General features: G+C 42.3%; 1 protein-coding gene across 2 annotated transcripts in view; it reads left to right on the top strand.

Annotated features, from left to right (window-relative positions):
• Positions 1-11822, top strand: part of PTPRJ (protein tyrosine phosphatase receptor type J) — a 165108-nt gene that overhangs the window by 117905 nt on the left and 35381 nt on the right. For both annotated transcript variants that reach the window (XM_082341100.1, XM_082341099.1), the window contains 3 exons: positions 114-341; positions 3322-3588; positions 6187-6438. In XM_082341100.1, the coding sequence (XP_082197226.1) occupies positions 114-341; positions 3322-3588; positions 6187-6438 (747 nt within the window). The remainder of the gene's footprint in view (positions 1-113; positions 342-3321; positions 3589-6186; positions 6439-11822) is intronic.

The raw sequence follows: 11822 nt of genomic DNA, 5'->3' as shown, positions 1-11822 counted from the left end.
CTGTGGGTACTGTCTGATGTGTCGTCTTACGGTGGGGAGGGCACCGGCGCTGACAGAAGACAGGGATACACTTCTGTCGCAGGTAACGTCTTTGCCTTTTGTGTTTGAAACAGATGCCAGCAGCACAGACCGCTCTCTGCAGCCGCCCAGGAGCCCCACTGCCCCTGGGTACATATACGGACTCGAACCTGCAGCCCCCTCCTCTGACCCTTCTCTGCCCCAAGACACCACGGAAGTCCTGCTTTTTGGGTTAAAGTCTGACACACAGTACAAGGCCACTGTTTATCCTCGAGCAGCAAGTGGTGCCGAAGGACAGCCCCGCGCCACAGAGTTCAAAACAAGTATGTTGAATTTTGTAAAGTGGCTTCAGCCAGAGTTTTCTAGCACAGAGTTTGTCTTCTGTGATTCTGGTTCTGAGTTATCTCTTGCTTCATAAGTAGTTTTGTTGCGGGAGAGAGTTTTCTGGAAGAGGTTTTGGACAGAGCAGATCCAGTGAGTTTCTTCTGAACTCTGTGGCCAAGACCCTTCTTTCCTGGAGCTCATTACAACGTAGCTGCTCATTTCCTTGAGCAGCTACCATGTGCAGATGCTAGGGGCTACCTCATTCTTTCTTTCATAGCCCTGCATACTGGCCAACGAGACAAACTGGCATAATGTTTTTCTCTTGTAACTTGATATTCATTTTGTCCATGTTGGTTAAGTATTTTCCCCTTGAGAGAAGAAAATGAGTTTCCTTTTTTGGCCTGAACTTGGAAGGCATACTGACCTTCCTATGACACTTGCTGACATGCACACTGCTGCTTTCTACCTATAATTTGTCAGCACTCCCACTCTGTAAATTGAACAGTTTTAGAGACTTTTTGGATTGGTGCTGATGAGGGGGTAAAGAATTGCAGTATAGATGGGGAATCAAGGCAAACATACATGGGAAAGCACATGGTCAGGCTCTGTGGGTTCAGGAACAAATGCTGTAGCCTGGCAGCTGTTGGGGGCTTGCTTGCAGGCAACACAGACTGACTCGGGTTATCTTATCCAACAATACCTCTATTCTATATGACCGTCTCTTTGCTGTACAGCAGAGACTAACACAACATCGTATTTGTAAGTCAAATATACTCCAATAAAAATTAAAACAAATAAACAAACAAACCCCCAAAATATATCTGTTCTGAAAGGCTGTCATAGATCCATAGAATGGAGGCAGTAAGGCTGGAGGCTGGAGGACCAAGGACAGAAAACAGTCCAGCATCCAGGAAACTCTGGAGGGCTGGTCCGTGCTGGAGCTGGTGACACTCCCTCAGGATTCTAGGGTGGAGAGGGTGTCATGTTGCTTTCTAGATGGCTGTGCTGGGGAAGGGAGCCGCTGTCCCTCCAGCTTCCACATGGGTGACAGGCACCTCCTCCCCACAAGGGGGGTTGGGATGCCTTTTGGAAGAGGGACTTGGATGCTTCATAGGCAACCCATGGTCACTGTGCACTACAGTTGCCCACTAAGTGCTGGGGACATGGGAAGGCTGGAGCCTGATTTTAATGTTAAATCCCAAAGGAAGGCCTCTTCTACAGGGAGGATCTAACTTTCTTTGAAGGGAGGATAGGATTTGGATAAATGGAGAGGAGGAGGAGGAGGATATGTCAGTTGAGGAAACGTCATGAGTGAAAGTGCAGATGCTGGCCACTGAGCTATGAAAGTGGAGAGGCACTGGGACTAGGTAACATCTCAAGGACTCTGATGATTCTGGAGGGGTTGATTCATTTCCTAGAGAGATGGTATATGTATGTTTTGAGAGCTGCTCTCTCTCTTTTGGAGGGGCTGGGAGGATGTGTTATAGGACACCTGGGGGCAATTTTTGGCTGGGGGAGGAGGGAAGGGGGGAAGGGACTCCTCCAGGGGTGCCATTGACAGTGGTGGGGCTGTCCTACATACAAGATGCTTGTGCAGGGAGGTGAGTGGGGCTGAAATCTAGTCTCTGGGCCTTTCACCCAGCCACACCCCCCGGGGCAGAGCCATCCAGAGGAGGGCCTTTTTGCCTGATCCTGCAAAAAGCGGCCTGTGGATTAGTGTGGACCTGGGGTTCCCTGCTTTGTAAAGTGATTTGAGTGGAATTAAAGTAATAGTGATTGCATTTTTGGCTTTTGGTCATGTGGATATACACAAAGCCTGGTTTGTGTTGACTGTCCTAGTGCTTAATAAATAATAATAATATTATATAATATATACTATTATAATAATTATATTGTAGGCTTAACCCTCTCTATGTTGTGTGTGTATGTATATGTGTGTGTATACTCATGTGTACACACACACACATACACACAGATACACATACGTGTATGGTACCAGGCACTTTTCAAGTGACTAATTAGGTGGGATGGAGTTAAGGACACCATCAGAGGATGTTGAGACGCCTGAGACTAGTCATGATAGGAAATCACCTCCAAGGCTGAAGAGTAAGGGGGAGGAGATGGTGTTTCTGGAGCCGAGCGAGGGCTGGGGCAGTGGAGGACACAGCTATGTCAGAACAGGTGACCCAGAGCAGGAGGCAGTGAGGAGAAGGACTCCAACTGCTTTCTCCTCCCGCCCCCCAGTAGCCTGCCCCTATCGCTCATTGGTGGAACCTGGTCCCAGGCCACCTGGCAGAGTCTCTATCCCCCAACCTGTGCCCCAGTGATGCAAGGTACAGGGCTCAGCCTCCCCGGGGCACAGAGCAGGCAGGAGAAGGACAGAGGGTGGATTGGGAGAGTGGGGTGGGCAAGTGGTGAATAACTAGCACTCTTGTGTTATCTTTTCTTGAGTTAGGATTATTATCCTGACTTTATAGATGAGGAAGCTGAGCTCGGTGATTTTCCTAAGATCCACCTGCCTATTCAAGTAGAGCTGACCTTGGAACCCAGACCTGCCTCATGCGAAAGTCTGTGACCTTTACTTGATCATGTAGAGTATAGTGTTCATTCTTGGATGGATGTATGCTTGAGACCTTTTGGGGTCACCCAGCACCTAGGGGGGCACGTGTAGAGTCCATGTTGTTGTCTGAGGAGTCTATCGCATCTCTAAGAGTCAGCTCACAAGAAGAACGTAGAGTAACTATGCAGTTGCAATTGGCCAGGTTGTTTTCTTCACTGAAGATGCTGCCTGACTTTTGCTGGGACCACCCTACACTCAGGTATGTTGCGTTAAATGGTGTCGAGTAGGAAGGAAGAATTGCTAAGAGTGTTTCTTAGATTAGATGACGTTCCTTGATGACAGCATCTCTCCCTCTCTCTGTCTCTTTCTGTCTGGCTTGGCCATTCTGGTGGTTGTTAACTCCTCTTGTGTCTTTGCAGATTCCAGTCAGGTGTTTGACATCAAAGTTGTGAACATCAGTGCCACAGGCTTGACCCTGACCTGGAAAATCAATGACAATGAGTCATCCTCTGTCTATACCTACAAGATACAAGTTGCTGGCGAGACAGATTCCTTCAATCTCACTGTCAGTGAGACTCGTGCCGTCATCACCTCACTCAGCTCGAGCACCTTATACGACATCACAGTGTGGCCTTTCCTTAACAACAGTTACGAGGGCATACCGGGCTTTCTCCAAGTGTACACCCGTGAGTCCACTCATTGCTTTGCTAACCTTTCTTGCCTGCCTGCTATGCGCCAGGTGCAGATACAAGACAAATTCCGTTCCTGCCCTTGAGGAAAGCACAGCTCAGCTTGTGGGTCCACAGGGACGCTTACCACCTTCAGGCTGTGTGATCTTATGACGGTGACCATTGATTGACCCTGCCCACACGCCCAGCATCGCGGGACGTGCTTTCCTTGCACGGTCTCATGTAATGTTCACAAATCTGTGACATGGCACTGGCCTCATTTTATGGATGAGGAAGCCCAGGCCGAGACAGATGCTATGGACAGGTGTCACACCTTGTGAGTGTCAGAGGTGGGATCAGACAGCTGGGCTCTCTCAGCTCCAGCCTGCGCTGGTGACGGCCATACTCGTGTGCTAGCGACAGGGAGCAAGTTGATACATGGAGGCAAAAAGAACCTGGTTATTCATGTCCCTTTGTCCTTTGGATGCTGACATTATAAGGAAATAGGACACAGCTATGTCTTGTCTTTTCTTTCTTCTGATCCAGCTGCCTCTTAAAGACAAGATGTTAGGCAGCAAATAAAAACCATTCTGTTCCAAGGACGGTCCAGTAATTAAAACAATAATGGTGTGCCAGTAGAGTAGTAATGTAATAATATAGTAATATCGGTATTGCACTGCGTCAGGAGCTTTACATGTATTGCAGTGGCCTTCACGGTAGGTGTTAGGATCCCTGTCTTACAGATGAAAAGACTATAGCCCAGCACAACTGAAGAGTTTGCCCAAGACCACAGAGCTGGTAAACAGCAGGGCAGGGACTTGAACCCAGGGGTGCCTGGCTCTGGACCCAGGACTCATCCTACCAGAATACTTTATTCGAGTGTCTGTTGCTTTCCAAGAAGCACACCTTAGGCATTCTTACAAACGTCTTCTGACTGGGTCTTTGGACTAAATGAAATCTGCTTTCTTTTCTTCACCTTTTACTTTTTTTTTTTTTTTTTTTAACTGTTTAATCTCTCTATTAGGATCAGGTTCACTGTGAGTAACAAACTCCCCAAGTATCCAAGACAGGAGTTTATTTCTCTCTCATTATAAAAGAAGCCCAATGCTAGGCAGGATGGGATGGTTAGCTACTGCTCATTTGCAAGAAACAGAAACCATGAGCTATTTTAAACGGAAGAGGATCTTATCTTGGGAACTGAGGGTTTACAGAATCATTGGAAGTGCTGGTGTGTAAGTTTGCTAGGACTGCCATAACAAGTACGACAGATTGGGAGGCTTAAACAATAGAAATCGACTGTCTCACAGTTCTGGAGGCAAGAAGTCTGAGATCAGGTGATTCAGGCTTGGTTTCTTCTGAGACCTCCCTTCCTGGCTTTGTAATGGCCGGCTTCTCCCTGTGTCTTCACATGATTCTCCTTTGATCTGTGCATGTCTGTGTCCTAATCTCCTCTTTTTTTTAAAAATTTTATTGAAGTATAGTTGATTTACAATGTTGTGTTTAATTTCTGCTGTACAGCAAAGTGATTTAGTTATACATATATATATTCTTTTTCATATTCTTTTCCATTATGGTTTATCACAGGATATTGAATATAGTTCCCTCTAATCTAATAAGGATACTAGTCATAATGGATTGGATTAGGGCCCACCTTAATGGCCTCATTTCACCTTAATCACCTCTTTAAAAATCCTACCTCCAAATATAGTCAGATTCTGAGGTACTGATGGTTAGGACTTCAACATAGGAATTTTGAGGGGACACAATTCAACTCACACCATGTGGGGTGCAGCTCTAGGCTGGGACCCAGAAATGACTCCCAGCCTAAGGGTGCAGAACTCCCCATCCAGGGAGTCCCCAACTGTGTCACTGTCAGCAGCCCTGGCTGTAGCTGTTGGCTCCAGGAATGTACTGAGCTGCCGTCCTGGCATCAGGAAGCTGCAGCCACTGCCACGTTGTTGGTTCTATAGCCAGGCAGCCTGAGCTTCAGGCATCACACCCACGTTCCAGTTACAAGAAGGAGGAAGGATAAAAGGTAACGCTCCATCCTTTAAGGATGCTTCTTAGGAGCCATGTGGTGCTTATACGCACATCCCATTGACCAGAACTTAGCCTAGTTGCAAGGGAGGCTGGGAAATGTAGTTTTTCTTTCCAATAGCCATGTACACTGCTAAGAATCTGGGGGTGTATGATTAAGGAAAACGGAGGGGGGAATGGATTTTGGGGGTCAACAGCAGCCTCTGCTGCACTTCCTTAAACAGAGACTCTGGAAGCCTAAGTAATGTATACAACATAGGCAGCCAGCAGTGGCCAAGGTCCTCCAGTGCCTGAGCCCTTGACCCACGAGAATTTACGCCTCTTCTCATTTCCTTTGAATGACTTTGTACAACTTAAACACCAGTTTCTGCACTCCTGTGGCCAAGTGTTCTCTTGTTGGTTAGAAACATGAGTTTCTGAGGGGCTTGTGTTGTAGGTGATAATACAAAAAAGAGAAAAAGAGAGGTCAGGTGTCCCAAGTGTACGTTTAATCTCATTGTAAATATTTTGTGAGGTGCAGTCACCCTTGTCTTCTGGAGAAATAGATTCTTAATCTAGTCATTTACTTTCTACCCACAGCCCCCTGTCCAGTTTCTGACTTTCGAGTGACAAGTGTCAGCACAAGGGAAATTGGCTTAGCGTGGAACAGCAATGACTCTAATTCCTTTGAGATATATATCACACCGGATGAAGCTGGAGGACCTAACACAACCACCGAACAAAGTATTGTCATTGGTGGCTTACGCCCTGGAACCAAGTATCGTTTTGACATATTTCCACAAGGACCAAATGGGACTAAAGGGGATTCCCAAACAGTTAACGGTACAACTGGTAAGCAAATAGGTTGTACTTTCTGTGAAACAGTCATGTTTCTTAAGGGAAATCAGTATAATTTATAAATGTCAAATTTTCCAAATATTGGTTTTCTTTTAAATATCTAAGAAAAACTTTTAAACACATTTATAATGACAGCAATGCATATTCATTATATAAAATACAGACAAGCAAAAAGAAAAATCACATGTAAACCAACCACCAGAGATAATAACTAATAGATTTTGATGCGTGATGTTTTAGAATTTTAAGATATAGAAAGGTGTGTATGTGTGTGTGTATATATATTTTAGCAAATATTAAAATACTGTACATGTGTTATCGGCTTTTTGCATTTCAAGTTTATTAGGACTATTCTTCCCTATTAGCATAAATATTTCTGCAGGATAATTAAAAAAAACTTTTTTTATTAAACATCTTTATTGGAGTATAATTGCTTTATAATGGTGTGTTAATTTCTGCTTTATAACAAAGTGAATCAGTTATAGATATACATATGTCCCCATATCTCTTCCCCCTTGCGTCTCCCTCCCTCCCACCCTCCCTATCCCACCCCTCTGGTGGTCACAAAGCACTGAGCTGATCTCCCTGTGCTATGCGGCTGCTTCCCACTAGCTATCTATTTTACGTTTGGTAGTGTATATATGTCCATGCCACTCTCTTACTTTGTCCCAGCTTACCCTTCCCCCTCCCCGTATCCTCAAGTCCATTGTCTAGTAGGTCTGTGTCTTTGTTCCCGTCTTGCCCCTAGGTTATTCATGACTTTTTTTTTTTTTTTTAGATTCCATATATATGTGTTAGCATACGGTATTTGTTTTTCTGTTTCTGACGTACTTCACTCTGTATGACAGACACTAAATCTATCCACCTCACTACAAATAACTCAATTTCGTTTCTTTTTATGGTTGAGTAATATTCCATTGTATATATGTGCCACATCTTCTTTATCCATTCATCTGTCGATGGACACTTAGGTTGCTTCCATGTCCTGGCTATTGTAAATAGAGCTGCAATGAACATTGTGGTACCTGACTCTTTTTGAATTATGGTTTTCTCAGGGTATATGCCCAGTAGTGGGATTGCTGGGTCATATGGTAGTTCTATTTTTAGTTTTTTAAGGAACCTCCATACTGTTCTCCATAGTGGCTGTATCAATTTTCATTCCCACCAATAGTGCAAGAGGGTTCCCTTTTCTCCACACCCTCTCCAGCAATTATTGTTTGTAGATTTTTTGATGATGGCCATTCTGACTGGTGTGAGATGATATCTCATTGTAGTTTTGATTTGCATTTCTCTAATGATTAATGATGTTGAGCATTCTTTCATGTGTTTGTTGGCAGTCTGTATATCTTCTTTGGAGAAATGTCTATTTAGGTCCTCTGCCCATTTTTGGGTTGGGTTGTTTGTTTTATTGATACTGAGCTGCATGAGCTGCTTGTAAATTTTGGAGATTAATCCTTTGTCAGTTGCTTCATTTGCAAATATTTTCTCCCATTCTGAGGGTTGTCTTTTGGTCTTGTTTATGGTTTCCTTTGCTGTGCAAAAGCTTTTAAGTTTCATTAGGTCCCGTTTGTTTATTTTTGTTTTTATTTCCATTTCTCTAAGAGGTGGGTCAAAAAGGATCTTGCTGCGATTTATGTCATAGAGTGTTCTGCCTATGTTTTCCTCTAAGAGTTTTATACTCTCTGGCCTTACATTTAGGTCTTTAATCCATTTTGAGTTTGCTTTTGTGTATGGTGTTAGGGAGTGTTCTAATTTCATTCTTTTACATGTAGCTGTCCAGTTTTCCCAGCACCACTTATTGAAGAGGCTGTCTTTTCTCCACTGTATATTCTTGCCTCCTTTATCAAAGGTAAGGCGACCATATGTGCGTGGGTTTATCTCTGGGCTTTCTATCCTGTTCCATTGATCTATATTTCTGTTTTTGTGCCAGTACCATACTGTCTTGATTACTGTTGCTTTGTCTGAAGTCAGGGAGCCTGATTCCTCCAGCTCCATTTTTCTTTCTCAAGATTGCTTTGGCTATTTGGGGTCTTTTGTGTTTCCATACAAATTGTGAAATTTTTTGTTCTAGTTCTGTGAAAAAATGCCATTGGTAGTTTGATAGGGATTGCAATGAATCTGTAGATTGCTTTGGGTAGTAGAGTCATTTTCACAACGTTGATTCTTCCAATCCAAGAACATGGTATATCTCTCCATCTATTTGTATCATCTTTAATTTCTTTCATCAGTGTCTTAAAATTTTCTGTATACAGGTCTTTTGTCTGCTTAGGTAGGTTTATTCCTAGATATTTTATTCTTTTTGTTGCAATGATAAATGGGAGTGTTTTCTTAATTTCACCTTCAGATTTTTCATCATTAGTGTATAGGAATGCAAGAGATTTCTGTGCATTAATTTTGTATCCTGCTACTTTACCAAATTCATTGATTAGCTCTAGTAGTCTTCTGGTAGCATCTTTAGGATTCTCTTTGTATAGTATCATGTCATCTGCAAACAGTGACAGCTTTACTTCTTCTTTTCCGATTTGGATTCCTTTTATTTCTTTTTCTGCTCTGATTGCTGTGGCTAAAGCTTACAAAACTATGTTGAATAATAGTGGTGAGAGTGGGCAACCTTGTTTTGTTACTGATCTTAGTGGAAATGGTTTCAGTTTTTCACCATTGAGGACAATGTTGGCTGTGGGTTTGTCATATATGGTCTTCATTATGTTGAGGAAAGTTCCCCCTATGCCTCCTTTCTGGAGGGTTTTTATCATAAATAGGTGTTGAATTTTGTCAAAAGCTTTCTCTGCATCTATTGAGATGATCACATGGTTTTTCTCCTTCAATTTGTTAATATGGTGTTATCACATTGATTGATTTGCGTATATTGAAGAATCCTTGCATTCCTGGGATAAACCCCACTTGATCATGGTGTATGATCCTTTTAATGTGCTGTTAGATTCTGTTTGCTAGTATTTTGTGGAGAATTTTTGCATCTATGTTCATCAGTGATATTGGCCTGTAGTTTTCTTTCTTTGTGACATCTTTGTCTGGTTTTAGTATCAGGGTGATGGTGGCCTCGTAGAATGAGTTTGGGAGTGTTCCTCCCTCTGCTTTATTTTGGAAGAGTTTGAGAAGGATAGGTGTTAGCTCTTCTCTAAATGTTTAATAGAATTCACCTGTGAAGCCATCTGGTCCTGGGCTTTTGTTTGTTGGAAGATTTTTAATCACAGTTTGAATTTCAGTGCTTGTGATTGGTCTGTTCATATTTTCTATTTCTTCCTGGTTCAGTCTCGGAAGGTTGTGCATTTCTAAGAATTTATCCATTTCTTCCAGGTTGCCCATTTTATTGGCATAGAGTTGCTTGTAGTAATCTCTCATGATCCTTTGTATTTCTGCAGTGTCAGTTGTTACTTCTCCTTTTCCATTTCTAATTCTATTGATTTGCGTCTTCTCCCTTTTTTTCTTGATGAGTCTGGCTAATGGTTTATCAATTTTGTTTATCTTCTCAAAGAACCAGCTTTTAGTTTTATTGATCTTTGCCATCGTTTCCTTAATTTCTTTTTCATTTATTTCTGCTCTGATCTTTATGATTTCTTTCCTTCTCTGCAGGATAATTTTAATACCTGCCTGACATTCCATTGTCTAAATCAGGAGTCAACAGGTAAAAATGGCCCATGGGCCAAATCTGGCCCACTGCCTGTTTTTTTGTAGAGAGTAAAGTTTTATTGGAACACAACCATGCTCATTTCTTTATATAACATCTATGGCTTCTTTTGTGCTAGAAATGAGTAGTTGCCACAGAGAATAAATGGCCTGCAAAACCTAAAATATTTATTCTGTGGTCCATATAGAAAAAGTTCGCTGACCCCTTGGTTAGATCAGTGGTTCTCAAAGTGTGGTCCAGGGATCTCTGGGAGTCCCCTAGATTCTTTCAAGCGGGTCTGTAAGGTATTATTATTATTATTTTTAAAAATTTATTTATTTTATTTATTTATTTTTGGCTGCGTGGGGTCTCTGTTGCTGCTTGCGGGCTTTCTCTAGTTGTGGTGAGCAGGGGCTACTCTTTGTTGCAGTGCGCGGGCTTCTCATTGCGGTGGCTTCTCTTGTTGCGGAGCAGGGGCTCTAGGCACATGGGCTTCAGTAGTTGTGGCTCTCGGGCTCTAGAGCGCAGGCTCAGTAGTTGTGGTGCACGGGCTTAGTTGCTCCGTGGCATGTGGGATCTTCTTGGACCAGGGCTCGAACCTGTGTCGCCTGCACTGGGAGGCAGATTCTTAACTACTGAGCCACCAGGGAAACCCTGTAAGGTATTATTATCGTAATAATATTGGAATGCTATTTGGCTTCTTCACTCTCATTCTCTCATGATGAGTGTACAGTGGAGTTTTCTAGATGCTCTGTGACATGGGATGAGATCATTTTTCTGTTGGCTAATGGAATGCATGCTTGTGTATTCTTATGTTTTAAATATTTTCCTCATTAAAATTTTTCTATTATAGCATACATAAATATAACCTAAATAAATGAAAATTCTCTGAGAGCCTTAATAAGTTTTAAGAAGATAAAGGGGTCCTGAAACCCTAAAGTTTATAAATATTTAACTACTCCCCTATTGTTGGACAGGTAGATTATTTATAGTCTTTCATAAACAACATTGTGATACAGTAGTTTTGTTAGTTCTTTGAGGCCTATTGATATTGATGAAAACATTTCATGAAAACTATTGCTCATTATTGTTTTTAAAATTTGAAATGAAATTTTTGGGAAGGCTTGGAAAACATACAGTATTCCTTGATCTTTGATTGCAAGGGAATTGAAATCTTTTCCACAGAAGGGAGGAATAAAGAAATGAGACTGATTCCTTGAGCCACATGTGAAGTCATTTGGACTCTTGAGATTCTTCTTGTGTAGGTTTCTTCAACTCTGTTGGTTGGGTTAAGCACTGATAGCTACTAGGAAGATCTGCTTCCAAAATATGGGAACTGCTAAAATGCATCCCTCAGATGAAGTGCAGTAATTCCTTTTCAAGTCTGAATTTCAGATTAGACTTTTGAGGTAGGGTCGTAGTATCAACATATATTTTTTTCTTTCTTTTTGAGAATGTTGCTAATGGTAAGGGCATCACCATTGTGGGGTCCCTTTGATATTGTATGACTTGCCAACGACCAGAATTTAATGTAATAATAACATAATATACTAAGGGTCTACAAATGGCTGGGCTGTCATCTTGTATTTAAACATTTTGAACACAACTCCATGAGGTAGGGACTATTATCATCTCTATTTTATAGAGTAGGAAATGGGGACTCTGTGAACTTAAGTAACTGGCCCAGGGTGACAAGGTAGTGAACTGGCCTCTGTCTGATTTTGAAGACTGAGGTCTTAACCAGAGTGTGGAC

The sequence above is a fragment of the Balaenoptera borealis genome (assembly GCF_965194805.1).
Source record: "Balaenoptera borealis genome assembly, chromosome: 11".
Lineage (NCBI taxonomy): Eukaryota > Metazoa > Chordata > Mammalia > Artiodactyla > Balaenopteridae > Balaenoptera > Balaenoptera borealis.
Note: the sequence above shows the minus strand (reverse complement) of the source record. Positions and strands in the feature narration are given on the sequence as shown.